Raw genomic sequence first — 16,034 nt, 5'->3', positions numbered from 1 at the left:
CGCGGTGGAGGGCGTGCCACACTCTCAGGGGTGCCAACTTCCTGAAGAGTTGCTTCACCAAGGTCATGCAGATCAAATCAAATCAAATCAAATCAACCTTTATTGTCATCTTGCAAAGCAACAGTTGTACAGTGTAAAATGAGAAGACGTTTCCCAGGGAATACCGGAGCATCGCACATGAAACATAAAACATTTCACACATAATAACAGTAAAAACAACCCAGCCCCTGATGAAACATAGAAACATAGAAACATAGAAATTAGGTGCAGGAGTAGGCCATTCGGCCCTTCGAGCCTGCACCGCCATTTAATATGATCATGGCTGATCATCCAACTCAGTATCCCGTACCTGCCTTTTCTCCATACCCTCTGATCCCCTTGGCCACAAGGGCCACATCTAACTCCCTCTTAAATATAGCCAATGAACTGGCCTCAACTACCCTCTGTGGCAGAGAGTTCCAGAGATTCACCACTCTCTGTGTGAAAAAAGTTCTCCTCATCTCGGTTTTAAAGGATTTCCCCCTTATCCTTAAGCTGTGACCCCTTGTCCTGGACTTCCCCAACATCGGAAACAATCTTCCTGCATCTAGCCTGTCCAACCCCTTAAGAATTTTGTAAGTTTCTATAAGATCCCCTCTCAATCTCCTAAACTCTAGAGAGTATAAACCAAGTCTATCCAGTCTTTCTTCATAAGACAGTCCTGACATCCCAGGAATCAGTCTGGTGAACCTTCTCTGCACTCCCTCTATGGCAATAATGTCCTTCCTCAGATTTGGAGACCAAAACTGCACGCAATACTCCAGGTGTGGTCTCACCAAGACCCTATACAACTGCAGTAGAACCTCCCTGCTCCTATACTCAAATCCTCTTGCTATGAAAGCCAACATGCCATTCGCTTTCTTTACTGCCTGCTGCACCTGCATGCCTACCTTCAATGACTGGTGGTGTACCATGACACCCAGGTCTCGCTGCATCTCCCCCTTCCCCAATCGGCCACCATTTAGATAATAATCTGCTTTCCCGTTTTTGCCACCAAAATGGATAACCTCACATTTATCCACATTATACTGCATCTGCCAAACATTTGCCCACTCACCCAGCCTATCCAAGTCACTTTGCAGTCTCCTAGCATCCTCCCCACAGCTAACACTGCCCCCCAGCTTAGTGTCATCCGCAAACTTGGAGATATTGCCTTCAATTCCCTCATCCAGATCATTAATATATATTGTAAATAGCTGGGGTCCCAGCACTGAGCCTTGCGGTACCCCAGTATAAATAGTTAAAAGCAGGTAAAACAGCAACATTAAAATACAGTAAAACCAATCATTAAAATGTCCAGGGCAGCTGAATTGAGTGGCCAGTGCCAGAGTTATTAAAATGTCAGTGCAAAGCTGCAGAATCAGGTGACTGTGAGTACAGAGTGACTGTTTAGCAGCCTCACAGCCTGTGGCAGGAAGCTGTTTAGCAGTCTGGTAGTCCTGGCTTTGATGCTGCGATATCTCTTGCCTGATGGCAGGAGATCCAGGTGTTGTGGAGGGGGTGCAACTTGTCCTTAGCTATTCTCAGAGCTTTTTTCAGACAGCGGCTCTGGAACAGTTCTTGTACCGAGGGTAGGGAGACGCCAATGATCCTCTCTGCTCCCCTCACTACCCTCTGCAGAGCCTTCCTGTCCGAGCAGTTGCAGTTGGAGTACCACGTGTTCATGCAGTACGTGAGTACAGACTCCACCGTGCCCCTGTAGAAAGTCCTGAGGATGTTGGTGGGGAGTGAGGCCTGTTTTAGTTTCCTCAGGAAGTGCAGTCGCTGATGGGCCCGTTTGACGGTCCCAGTGGTGTTCCTGGACCAGGTGAGGCTGTCTGTAATTTGCACACCGAGGAACTTTATGCTCTCCACTCTCTCCACTGCAGTGCCACTGATGTTGAGGGGTGTATGCTTTGGCTGCGCCCTCCTGAAGTCGACAACCATCTCCTTTGTTTTGTCGACATTTAATGCTAGATTGTTGTTGCCGCATCAGTCCACTAGTTGTTTTACTTCCTCCCTGTACATTGATTCGTCATCTCCACTGATGAGTCCCACCACTGTTGTGTCATCCGCGAATTTTATGATCTTATTGTCCCTGAATCTGGCAGCACAGTCATGTGTGAGCAATGTGAACAACAGCGGGCTGAGCACACAGCCTTGAGGGGAGCCGGTGCTCAGCGTGATCGAGCCTGAGGTGTTCTTGCCAACACGGACTGACTGCGGTCTCTCTGTCAGAAAATTCAAGATCCAGTGATACAGGGTGGTGTTGAGGCCCAGCAGGGTTATTTTCTCCACAAATCTCTGTAGGATGATTGAATTAAAAGCTGAGCTGAAGTCAATGTACAGGATTCTGGCGTAGGTGTTTTTGTTTTCCAGATGAGTGAGTACTGTGTGCAGCGTGGTAGAGATGGCATCTTCTGTAGAACGGTTGGGGCGATAGGCAAACTGGAGGGGGTCTAACGATGAGGGGAGGCTGGCAGTAATGTGGGGTTTCACCAGGCGTTCAAAGCACTTCATTATTATTGGGGTCAGGGCGACAGGGCGGTAGTCATTTAGGCAGGCAACCACTGGTTTCTTTGCTATTGGGATTATTGTGGAAGTTTTGAGGCATGTGGGGACAATGGCTTGACTAAGGCAGATGTTGAAGATGTCTGTTAGCACATCTGCTAACTCCTCAGCACATTCCTTGAGCACACGTCCTGGGATGTTGTCGGGTCCGACTGCTTTCCACGGGTTGACCTTAGACAGGATTCTCCGTGTGCACTGAGCTAGATAAATAGTCCGAATCTTTTTACCCAGATTAAGGGATTCTGGAATCGGAGGAAACAAGGTTTAAGGTGAGAGTGGAGAAAATTAAAAGGGATAAGAGGGGTAAGTTTTTCCACACAGGGAATGGTGGTTATCTGGGATGAGCTCCAGAGAAGACGGTAGAGGCAGATACAATTGCAAATTTAAAAATGTGCTTGGACAAGTAGTGGGAATGGAAAAGAGTAGAGGGTTGTGGATCTAATGCAGGCAAATGGGATTGGCATAGATAGGCATCGAAGTCCGCATTACTGGGCTGTATGTCTCCATGATTCTATGATCTCAGTTAAAAATCTCTATCCCTGTAACCTGAGACTGTGGACTTCCTCGTTCTTACCTACCCCCATCCCTCTCCCCCCCCCCCCTGGAGAAAGACTCTCCTCATATCCATTCGGTCTGCCTATGTCAGCATGCTCTGAGTTCTTGCATATGCAAAGCTAGTTGACCTAATCTCTCCTCATGCGCCCCTCCCAGGAATCTCTGGCGAACCATCCCATCTCACACTCTGGGCAAGTAACACTCTTCTTTTCTTTGAATCATTAGATCAAACACGGACATAAGATTTAAGGCACACACCTGTGGGTTGGAGATAACTCTAAATGGTTCCCTTTGACCTTTTCTGTGCTCTTCATTCCACACAATTCTTCACCTTTGGGGTTTCTATCACAAGAATGCAGGAAAATAGGAATAGGTGTAGGCCACCAGGACTCTCAAGTCAGCCCCACCTTTCAATGTGATTGTGGCTGATCTGCCCCAGGCCTCCAGTCCTCACTAGTGTCAGTTCCCCAAAGTCCTTGGCCTCACTCACTCTGCCCCCGGGTCCATCTTCCCTTTGGAGATTCCCTCTCCCTTGCTCCCCAAACGGTGCATTCACCTGTGCCCTTGGCCTTGACATGCTCTCTCCCAGTGAGCTGCAATGTGATTCAGTGTCTCGCTGCCAGGATTGCCTGTGGATGCCCAAGTGTGTGAAGCAGGGCTGGTTCCTGCCTTACAGCCCGACGGCGTACGAGTACGGGGCGTGGAAACGGCACTACATCGCCTGTGCCCGCAGCCTGGACTACCTCACGCCAGGGGAGGCGGCCAATGTGTATGGTGTCGTCACTGAACACAAAGAGGTCATGGAGGAGAGGGAGGAGAGGCGAAACGAGAGGTGGCGAAGGCAGCAGATCCAGGAGCGACTGACCCAACGGAAAAGTAAGGACAACTGAAGCCCAATGGTGATCCTCGATTGCCCATTTTGGTCTTCTTCCATTACCCTCAATGTGAAGATATGCACTGGTGTGATAGGAAGGAACCATGGGTGGAAATCCTGGGGGGAGGGATTGGGGGGGGGGGGGGGGGGGCGGGGATTGGGGGAGGATAGAGGGGGATGGGGGAGGCACGTGTGTGTCCCCCCCCCCCCCATGTTTTGTAATCCGGATTTTGAAATTCGGTTAAAAAAATGTATTAAAATCTCTGCTTTCCATGAGACAGTGGGGGTGTCATTGTTAAGCGTTTGTTAAATGTCACTATTAACATCGTATTAACACGATGTGTCACCAATTGTGTTTTGACCTTCAAGTGTAACTGAAGGTATTCACGGAGAATTTCTTAAAGCTGTCTGAAGCGGGTACAATTACCAATTTAACTAATTTGATGTATTGGTGGATGGGAAAGATTTAAACAGGTATCAGATTTAAATGGGTCAGATCATTAAGGGCTCCGGTCAAACGGGTTTCCTGGTTGGCTTGCAGGTAATTCCCTCATTCAGTCACTCACGTTATTTAGTATTTTTTCCCAATCTCTCCTCCCTCCAAGGTTAGTTCTTCTGTTTGCCTTTATTTGCTTCAGTTTTATTTGTTTAAGTGTTATTTATCACATTGTAGCCTTTGATAGATTCAAACGGGTATCAGACGCTTTCTAAGGGCTGAATCGGCCCGTTTGCATGGCTTTTCATCACCCGGTGTGGCTTAAAATCAAACTGCTGCATCGAGGCAATCGAGGCTCCCGATGTTGAAGCCCCCGCCGGCCGATTTTAAGCCACGCCGGGCGATGAGAGGCAGGAAGCAAGAAGATTGGGTAATGTTTAAAGAGCAACAGAAGATAATTAAAAAGGCAATACAGAGAGAAAAGATGAGGTACGAAGGTAAGCTAGCCAAGAATATAAAGGATGGTATTAAAAGCTTCTTTAGGTATGTGAAGAGGAAAAAAGTAGTTAATACCAAAGTTGGATCCTTGAAGACTGAAAAAGGTGAATTTATTATGGGGAACAAGGAAATGGCAATGAGTTGAACAGGTACTTTGGATCCGTCTTCAATAAGGTGGACACTAACTATCTACGTAATGTACTAGTGGCCAGAGGATTTGGGGTGACGGGGAACAGAAGGAAATCCACATCAGGCAGGAAATGGTGTTGGGTACACTGATGGGACTGAAGGCTGATAAATCCCCAGGGCCTGATGGTCTGCATCCCAGGTACTTAAGGGAGTGGCTCTAGAAATCATGGACGCATTGATGATATTTTCCAATGTTCTATAGATTCAGGATCAGTTCCTGTGGAGGGTAGCTAATGTTATCCCACTTTTTAAGAAAGGTGGGAGCGAGAAAAAATTATAGACCAGTTAGCCTGACATCGGTGGTGGGGAAGATGCTGGAGTCAATCATAAAAGATGAAATAGCAGCACATTTGGATAGCAGTAACAGGTTTGGTCTGAGTCAGCATGGATTTACGAAGGTGAAATCATGCTTGACTAATATTCTGGAATTTTTTGAGGATGTAACTAGGAAAATGGACAAGGGAGAGCCAGTGGATGTAGTGTACCTGGACTTTCAGAAAGCATTTGATAAGATCCCGCCTAGGATTTTAGTGGGCAAAAGTAGGGCACATGGTTTTGGGGGCAGAGTGCTGACATGGATAGAAAATTGGCTGGCAGACAGGAAACAAAGATTTGGGATTAACGGGTCCATTTCAGAATGGAAGGCAGTGACTCGTGGCTCGGTGCTGGGACCTCAGCTATTTACAATATACATCTATGATTTAGATGAAGGGGTTCAAAGTAACATTAGCAAATTTGCAGATGACACAAAGCTGGGTGGCAGTGTGAACTGTGAGGAGGATGCTATGAGAATGCAGGGTGACTTGGACAGGTTGGGTGAGTGGGCAGATGCGTGGCAGATAAATGTGAGGTTATCCACTTTGGTAGCAAAAACAGGAAGGCAGATTATTATCTAAATGGTGTCAAGTTTGGAAAAGGGGAAGTACAATGGGATCTGGGGGTCCTTGTTCATCAGTCAATGAAAGTAAGCATGCAGGTACAGCAGGCAGTGAAGAAAGCGAATGGCATGTTAGACTTCATAACAAGAGGTGTTGACTATAGGAGCAAAGACGTCCTTCTGCAGTTGTATAGGGCCCTAGTGAGACTACACCTGGAGTATTGTGTGCAGTTTTGGTCCCCTAATTTGAGGAAGAACATTCTTGCTATTGAGGGAGTGCAGTGTGGGTTTACAAGGTTAATTCCCTGGATGGCGGGACTGTCATATGCGGAGAGAATGGAGCAGCTGGGCTTGTACACTCCAGAGTTTAGAAGGATGAGAGGGCATCTTATTGAAACATATAAGATTATTAAGGGTTTGGACACGCTAGAGGCAGGAAACATGTTCCTGATGTTGAGGGAGTCCAGAACCAGGGGCCACAGTTTAAGAATAAAGGGTAAGCCATTTAGAATGGAGATGAGGAAACACTTTTTCACACAGTGCACTGTGAGTCTGTGGAATTCTCTGCCTCAGAGGGCGGTGGAGGCCGGTTCTCTGGATACTTTCAAGAGAGAGCTAGATAGGGCTCTTAAAGATAGCGGAGTCAGCGGATATGGGGAGAAGGCAGGAACGGGGTACTTACTGATTGGGGATGATCAGCCATGATCACATTGAATGGCGGTGCTGGCTTGAAGGGCTGAATGGCCTACTCCTGCATCTATTGTCTATTGTCTATTATCACTGTGCACTTCAAGGGAATCGCAGGGTGTAAGGATTGTATAGAAAGTAGGAAGTTGAGGCCTCCCTCTCCCCTTTTAGTTTTTGCTACAATCTAGAGATGTAGCCTGGAAACAGGCCCTTTGGCCCACCGAGTCCACAATGACCATTGACCACCCGTTCATGCTAGTTCTACGTTACCTCAGTTTCTCATCCAATACATACACGCAAAGGGCAATTTACAGAGTCCAATTAACTTACAAACTCGCACGTCTTTGCGACGTTGGAGGAAACCGAAGCACCTGGAGGAAACCTACGCAGTCACTGTGAAATCGAGCAGACTCCGTACAAACAGCGCATGAGATTGGGGTAAAATGTGGGTTTCTGGTGCTACGATGCCGCAGGTCAACAAGCTGTACCACTCTGCGCCCCTTTAAAATCAAGCCACTGCTCACCTATTTGAGTATCTCCTTATGTGATTCACTGATTACTCAACACGAAAGTGAGCTACACAAATGGAAGTTGCTGTTGATTCAGTGGTTTATAGCTCATGGTGTCTCATGCATTCTCATGCATGGGCTGCACAGTTGCGCCGCAGCAGAGTTGCTGCCTTACAGCACCAGAGACCCGGGTTCAATCCTGACTACGGTTGCTGTCTGTATGGTCGATATGTTCTCCTGTGACCTGCTGGGGGTTCCAGATTCCTCCTACACTTCAAAGATGTACAGATTTGTAGGTTATTTGGCTTGGCATGTGTAAATTTCCCCTAGTGACTCAGTGGGCTGAAGCCTGTTTCCACGCTGTATCTCTAAACGAAAGGAATCAAGGGATATAGGGAAAAAGCAGGAACGGGGTACTGATTTTACATAATCAGACATGATCATATTGAATGGCGATGCTGGCTCGAAAGGCCGAATGGCCTACTTCTGCACCTATTTTTCTATGTTTCTAACTAAACCACTGCATCTGTTAAACCTCCAGAGGAATTGCTGTGCTCCCGACCACCCTGGCTGAGTGGGAAGTGGAATGCCCGCCAGTTCAACACACGACCACATCACAGTCTGATCTTCACAAGCTTGGAGCAGCCCAGAGTGAGTGGCATGTCGCTGTGTCTGATGGTAATGCTTCAGAACCTTTCCCTACCCCCAGGACATAGAATGAGAATACTCAGCCCATAGTGTATATGCTGATCCATGGAACAATCCCGTTCCCACACTAGCTTTCCCCATTTCCTATTCGCAACACATCACATACACTAATCACCTATACCTGGGGACAATTTACAGCGGCTGATTGGAATGTGGGAGGAACCCGGAGCACCTGGGGGAGACCTATGTTGTCATAGGCAGAACGTGCAAACTCCACACAGACAGCACCAGTAGTCAGGAGCAAGCCAGCATGGTTGAAGTAGTGAAGCAGCAGAATGGTTGAAGTTGTGGAGCAGCAGTTCTGTTCGCTGCATCACTGTGTCACCCTTAATAAAGGAAGCTCTATTACATACTGTGATCCCCCGTTTCAGGAGGCTAACTCAATGGTACCTGCCTTGAATAGGGGGAGTTTACAAGTTCACAAGTTATAGGAGTAGAATTAGGCCATTTGGCCCATTGAGTCTACTTCGCCATTCTATCATGGCCGGTCTCTGCCTCCTAATCCCATTTTCCCAACTTCTCCCCATAACCCTTGACACCAGTTCTAATCAAGAATTTGGCTATTTCTGTCTTTCATTGATCATCTCTGCCTCCGCTCAGTCACTACGTCCCACTATATGGCATCATTCCTTCTCACTCTCTACCACCCCCCCCCAACCCAGTAACTCTTGGTCCTTGTACCATCAGCTAATGGCAAGAGCTTTTCTTTGTCTACCTTGGGTGGCATGGTGGCTCAGCATTAGAGTTTCTGCGGTGGGAGATTGCAACCTTCACGTGGTCCACCCTGTTTTGACTAATGCAATCAACCTGACGTGCACAAACAAATCAACAAATAGAACAAGTTGACCTACAACTTTAGGTTGTGCACTCCCTACGCAAGAAGAAGAAGTAGAGTTTCTGCCTGACAGCACTTGCAGCGTCAGAGACCCCGGTTCATTCCCGACTATGGGTGCTGTCTGTACAGAGTTTGTATGTTCTCCCTGTGGACGTGTGGGTTTTCTCTGAGATCTGCGGTTTCCTCCCACACTCCAAAGACGTGCAGGTTTGTAGGTTAATTGGCTTGGTATAAGTGTAAATTGTGTGTGTAGAATAGTGTTATTGTGCGAGAATCACTGGTCGGTGCGGACTCGGTGGACCGAAGGGCACGATTCTGCACTATATCTCTAAACTAAACTAAACCTTATCTAAACCCACTCCCCCTCCACTAAATCTCCCCTCAGTCTACTCCTCCTTCAATCTTACAATGAAAACCCCACCTCCTGGTACATCCTCATTCCTGTACCTCTCACCTTCCTCATGTGTGTTGACAAGACTGAATGCCATACTCCGGCTGTCACCCACCAGCGATTAGTACATTTTCAGCTTTAAAGCCCTTTCTCAGACATGGCACTGAGAACAAGAATTGAGATATCATGCTGCAAACATATAGAACATAGGTGAGAGTGCACTTGAAATATTGTGTGCAGTTACAGTATGTTTTCTATTGCTATAAGAAGATATAGTTAAGCAGGAGAGAGTGCTGAAAAGATTCACAAGGATGTTGCCGAAACTGGAGACTTGTGTTTAGTTTAGTTTAGTTTAGTTAAGAGAAACAGAGCGGAAACAGGTCCTTTGGACAGGTTCACCGAGCCCGCTCTGACCAGTAATCACACTTGCACTAGTTATATGTCCCACATACTAGAGACAATTTACAGGAGCCAATTAACCTACAAACCTGCAAGTCTTTGGAATGTGTGAGGAAACAGGAGCACATGAAGAAAGGCCATGTGGTCACAGGGAGAATGTACAAACTCTGTACAGACTGCATCTGTAGTCAGAATCAAACCCAGCTATTTGGCGCTGTAAGGCAACAACTCTACCACTGGTATAAGGAGAGACTAGTTCAGTGGGACTATTTTCCCTAAAGTGAAGATGTTTGCAGAGGTTTATAAAATCATGAGGGACATAAATAGGATGAATAGCCATAGTCTTCTTCCCCAGGATGAGTGAGTGGAACAATGGAATTCTGAATTGCAGCAGCACAACAGAATCTGTAAACATGTGTAAACAATATAATAAATGAAAAAATAAATCTGTGTGTACACACGTGCATGCAGACAGACTGATCGACACATAAAAGGAACAAACAAACAATAATAGTGCAAAAAGACAAACCAATTGTAATTCAGAGCTTATTTGGAGATTGTAGTGTTTAACAGCCTCATGGTCAGTATTGAAGAAACTGTTCCTGAAACTGGAATGTACAGTTTTGAGGCTCCTATATCTTCTTCAGGAGATGGCAGGTGTGAGATGAGAGTGTGGCCAGGGTGGTGTGGGTCTATAATGATACTGGCTGCCTTTTTGAGGCAGCGTCTCCAATTGATGGTGGGGTGGTCAGTACCAGTGAATGACTGGGCAGTGTTCATCACGTTTTGCACGGAACACTACTGATTCTTGCAATGCCATGGACTTGTTTACTAACAGTCTATTTATGCATTAATCTCTTGTTCTTTTCACAATCTTTGGCTGTTCACTGTTTTATTGAAATGTGTGTATAATTCATGTTTTGTGGGTTGTTCAGTCTATGTGCTTGTGATGATGCAACACTGTACCGTACCTTTCTGCACTTCTGTATGTGACAATAAACTTGACTTGCCCACTTACTCGATGAAGTATGCACGTGAATCTCCAAGCCTCTCTATTCCTGCAGATTCTGTAGAACTAAGCCGCTAACTCTTTGTAGCCTCTCTCCCTCTTTTGGCAAAATAAATCACCTCATTCTTTTCTGTATTGATAACCATTTGCACAGTCCATCAACGGCTCTGACCTTCCTTCCCTCGAGGGGATTTATCGCAGTCGCTGCCTCAAAAAGGCTGGCAGTATCATCAGAGACCCACACCATCCTGGCCACACACTCATCTCCCTGCTACCTTCAGGTAGAAGGTACAGGAGCCTGAAGACTGCAACAAACAGGTTTAGGAATAGCTACTTCCCCACAGCCATCAGGCAATTAAACCTGGCTCGGACAAAACTGATTATTGGTGGCCCATTATCTGCTATTTGCACTTTATCAGTTTATTTGTTTATGTGTGTATATATTTATATTGTGGTATATGGACACACTGATCTATTTTGTAGTAAATGCCTACTATGTTCTGTGTGCTGAAGCAAAGCAAGAATTTCATTGTCCTATCAGGGACACATGACAATAAACTCACTTGAACTTGAACTTGTTGAAGCAACTGACGATCAGTTTTGTGTTGACTTGTTGCAGGATGATCAAACCCATGCCGGTGTCCCTCTCTCCCACTTGCTGAGTGAAGGGGCCACGTCCTTCGTCTCGTGCGGCCGCGCTCTGGAGAAGCAGCGCATGTTGGAATCATTGAGAACACTGGGGACTGGGTCAGTGATGAAGCTCTGAGAATATTGACCTCTCCTACACTGTAAGATGTGCCTTTGCACTGTGTCACTGCAAGAGGGTGCTCCATCCATGTTACTTTACCTAGCTAGCAAGCCTCAGGTTTAAAATTAGGGTTCCCCATTGGCGTAGCTGGTAGAGCCTCACTACACCGGAGACATGGGTAGGACCCTGACCTCCAGTGCTGTCTGCATCAAGTGTACACATTTTTTTTCTGTAAATATATGGGTTTCCTCCCAAAAACAAATTGCATTATTAAAAAATGTTTATAATGTTGCTTTGAACATTTGTTGCCGATAGCAACAATATTGGAGATGGGGAAAATATTCTGCCAGACAAAATTGTTAAATGTCCTCCTTCTGTTGTCCAAACTAAAATATAAAATGCTCAAAATGTTCAGTATGTCAGTCAACATCTGCAGAGACAGAAACATCAGCAGACAGAGTAAAATAAACATCAGCAGCAAAAAACATCTGCTTAGAGTGAAACATCTGGTGAAAACCAGCAGAGAGATAGTAAAATCTGCAGAAAGTTTGAAAAAAAACCCATCTGAGCAGTCAAAGTTTGTAAATTAATTCCCAAGGGCCTGTTTCGAAGAAGAGCAGAGGAATTATTCTGGATGACATGGTCAATATCAACATCCCTGCTCTCACTGTGAGGAGGCAGGTGGAGGTAGCAGGTGGCCAGTGACCCACCCGAATAGACAACCCCGTGGAGATCGGGGATTTACCGCATGCGGGCTTCAGCCGACTACCAATGCGTGTTGATTTGAAGCATTGGTTAATCAGGCTGGGGGCCTGTTCTCCATGGTGCCCCAATGCCACTGGGTTCCACATGGAGAAATAAAGAGATCTTCAGACCTTAAAATTCAAAGAATAAAAATCAGCTCCCCAATCCTGCTCCACGATCCCGTATCTGATCCTTCCCCCTCAACCTCTCCCCATCTCCATACCTCCTAAGTATGTCTGGATTGATGCTATTTTTCTCTACTGATTGCAGGAAGAACCTCACGGGGGGCAGTCCCTACCCCACCTTGCCCCAGACCAATGCTGCCCTGCAAGAGGAGGGTGGCTCTAACCACCCACGGGTGCTTCTCATTTCGTCCAGGATTCCGGCGTGGGAGGTAGGCTTCTGCAGGCCCCTACCCAAGTGGCACGAATGGACTGTATGTTGGGAGGCTGGGGATATGAGAAGATCTGCCTGAGGATTGTTAAATAGATATAATCTTAAGATTGGACTGGAAAAACAAATGGATAGAATGATGACATAATACATGGTTGCCTTCAAAGATTGAGGCATAGAGAGTACAAGAATTGGGGCCTTGCATCGCAATTTTGCAAAACATTGGTTAGGCATAATGTGGCAGCACTATAGAGAGTGCCGAGGAGTTTCCCTTTGATGGTGTCTGGATTGAAGAGCTTCACATGGGGAGAGATTAGACAGGCTGGGCTTGTCCACTCTGAAGCAAAGGAGGCGGAGGGGTGACCTGAGAGAAGTTTATAAGACAGAGAGGTACAGAGATGTAGATTGTCCCTTTTACCCAGAGTGGAAATGCCAAATACTAGAGGGCGTAGCCTTTAAGTGAGAGAGGGAAAGTTGAAAGAAGTGCAGGCAAATTACTTTACATGGAGAGCGGTGCTTTCAGTCTGTTTCTTTGCTGTACAATTCTATGTTATCCGTGGAGCAAAGGAGGCTGAGGGGTCGCCTGAAGGAAGTGTTTAACATTATGAGAGGCATAGAGAGGGTAGTTAATAGGAATGTCCCATTGAAGGGACTATTCAGAAAAAGGAGGACATAGTTTTAAGATGAGAGGAAGGAGTTTTAAAAGGGGTAGGGCTTTGCACCAAGAATGGTTGCTATCTGCAATGTGCAACAAGTGGGATTAATGTATGAAACCCATAGGAATCACAGAGGGGTAACAGTCTCACACAATTCTTCACACTTTAGACCTTAGACTTTCGAGATACTTTAGACAGAGACTTTAGAGTGTGGAAACAGACTCTTTGGCTCACCTGATCACCCCGTCCACTGGCACTATCCTATACACTAGGGATAATTTACAATTTTACTGAAACCATTCAACCTGCAAACCTGTACCTACCTCTATGGAGTGGAGAGAGTATGAAGGAATGTCCCAACCCAAAACATCATCTATCCATTTCCTCCACTGATGCTGCCTGACTCATTGCGTTTCTCCAGCTGTTCGTTTTTTTGTTCAGGATTCCAGCATCCACAATTGCTTGTGTCTCTATGGATTAATGTAGGATTTGTGTAGATAGTTGGCATGGATTTGGTGGGCCGAAGGGTTTGTTTCCATGCTGATTCCATCTATGAATCAAGGATTCACAGTAAGCTACCAACTACCACCCACCCCTCTGTACTCGCAATGGAGAAAATCTGACATCACTTTCTAAATTATCCCTTCACAGTCCAAAGGTGTAGGAAGGAGCTGCAGATGCTGGCTAGCAGCGAAGATAGACACAAAATGCTGGACTAACTCAGCGGGTCAGGCAGCATCTCTGGTGAAAAGGAATAGGTGTTGTTTCAGGTCGGGTCTTGACCCAAAACGTCACCTATTCCTTTTCTTCGGAGATCAGAATCAGAATAGTACTTTATTTGCCAAGTATGTTTTGCAACATATGAGGAATTTAATTTGCCAAGTCATTCATACAAATAAGAGCAACAGATCACCCAAAACACATTTTAACATGAACATCCACCACAGTGACTCCTCCACATTCCTCACTGTGATGGAAGGTGAAATAAAGTTCAAGTCTCTTCCCGACCCATCGAGTTACCCCAGCATTTTGTCTTCCATCGCAGCCCACCCAGGCAGATGAGGTTTTGCTTTATCTCCAAGCCACCATCAGCAATCTGTCCCTGCAATCCTGCACTCATTTTCTTGGGTCTGACTGGAACTCTGACCCTTCTGACACATAGGAGTGAGATCTCCCACCTCAGTCTGGTCCTTGGATTTGGGGACGGAGTTATCTCAACCATGTGGAGATTTGAGGTGCTGTTCTGTGTACAGATGGCCCTGGACTGTGTGAGGATTGATGTGATCCCCGTTGTGTATGAGCACTGCGGAACAACACTGGACAGCCTCCTGTTTCGAGTCGAGCACGTTCTGAGAGGCCGGAGAGCGAGGAGCATTGGAATACTTGCTGAGGGAGACCCTACGGAGGTGGACTTGGTCCAAGGCAAGTTCACACAAATTACAGGAGTAATATTAGGCCATTCGGCCCATCGAGTCTACTTCGCCATTCAGTCATTGCTGATCTCTGCCTCCTAATCCCATTTTCCCCGCCTTCTGCCCATAACCCTTGACACCCGTTCTAATCAAGAATTTGTCTATTTCTGCCTTTAAAATATCCACTGACTTGGCCTCCACAGCCCTCTGTGGTAATGTTAACTACCCTCTGACTAAAGAAGTTCCTCCTCGCCATCTTTCTAAAAGAGCGCCCTTTAATTCTGAGGCTTTGACCTCTGGTCCTAGACTCTCCCAACAGTGGAAACATCCTTTCCACATCCACTCTATTTATGCCTTTCATTAATCTGTAAGTTTCAATGAGGTTCCTCCTCAACCTTCTAAACTGCAGCGGGTAGAGGCCCAGTGCCCATTCATTCCAAGTCGCAGGATTGATGAGATACCACTGCCTGAACAAGGTCCAGAGCAGAGAACAGTATAGCATGGGTACAGGCCCTTCAGCCCAAGTTGGCTGTACCAGCCATGATACCAAATTAAACTAACACCATCTACCTGCATATGATCTGTATTCTTCTATTCACTGCCTGTTCATGTTACTCTAAATGCTTCTAACATTTCACCATTGTGTTTGCTTCTATCACTTTCCCTGGCAGTATGTTTCAGGCACCTCCATTATCAATCTCTGTGTAAAAAAAAAATGCTTGCCTCAAAATCTCCTTTAAACTTTGCCCCTCTCATCTTAAACCCATGCCCTATAATTTATTTTCATTTCTACCCTGAGGAAAAGACTCTGACTGTCTGTCCTAAAAATGCCTCTCAGAACTTGTAAATGCCTATCAGAACTTCCCTAACCTCTGACACTCCAGAGAAAACAATCCAAATTTGTCAAACTTCTCCTGATAGCTAATACCCTATAATACAGGCATCATCCTGCTAAACCTCTTCTGCACCCTCTGCAAAGCCTACACATTCTTCCTGTTATGCAGTGACCAGAACTGCAAGGCATTCGACCAGCTTCCACATGGTAGGCTGCTCTGGAAATTTAGATTGCATGGGATCCAAGTTGAGCTAGCTGACCGGATCAAAAATTGGCTTCATGGAAGGTAGCAGAGGGTGATGGTGGAAGATTGTTTTTTGGACTGGAGGCTTGTGACTAGTGCGCCTCAGGGTTCGGTGCTGGAACAATTGTTGTTTGTCATCTACATCAATGATTTGAATGAGAACATACATGGCATGATTAGCAACTTTGCAGATGACACTAAAGGAATTGTAGATAGCTGAGATGTTTGTTAAAACTTGAACAGTTAGGCAGGTGGGTTGAGGAATGGTTAATGGAGTTTAATGCAAAGAAATATGAGGTTGCATTTTGGGAAGTCAAACCAGGGCAGGACCTACAGCGAATGGAAGGGCTCTGGGGAGTGTTGTAGAGCAGAGGAATCAAGGAGTGTCAGTACATAGTTCCTTGAAAGTGGCGTCACAAGTATACATGGTGGTCAAGAAGGCTTTC

At 46.0% G+C, this 16,034-nt stretch overlaps 1 protein-coding gene across 1 annotated transcript in view; it reads left to right on the top strand.

The window, feature by feature from the left end:
• Window positions 1–16,034, top strand: part of LOC129699230 (epithelial cell-transforming sequence 2 oncogene-like) — a 55,855-nt gene that overhangs the window by 7,260 nt on the left and 32,561 nt on the right. The window contains exons 4-8 of the mRNA XM_055638847.1: window positions 3,768–4,020; window positions 7,756–7,865; window positions 11,176–11,321; window positions 12,280–12,442; window positions 14,351–14,552. Coding sequence (XP_055494822.1) covers window positions 3,768–4,020; window positions 7,756–7,865; window positions 11,176–11,321; window positions 12,280–12,442; window positions 14,351–14,552 — 874 coding nt within the window. The remainder of the gene's footprint in view (window positions 1–3,767; window positions 4,021–7,755; window positions 7,866–11,175; window positions 11,322–12,279; window positions 12,443–14,350; window positions 14,553–16,034) is intronic.

Source organism: Leucoraja erinacea, chromosome 8, assembly GCF_028641065.1.
Source record: "Leucoraja erinacea ecotype New England chromosome 8, Leri_hhj_1, whole genome shotgun sequence".
Taxonomy (NCBI): domain Eukaryota; kingdom Metazoa; phylum Chordata; class Chondrichthyes; order Rajiformes; family Rajidae; genus Leucoraja; species Leucoraja erinaceus.
This window is presented reverse-complemented; position numbering and strand designations above follow the sequence as displayed.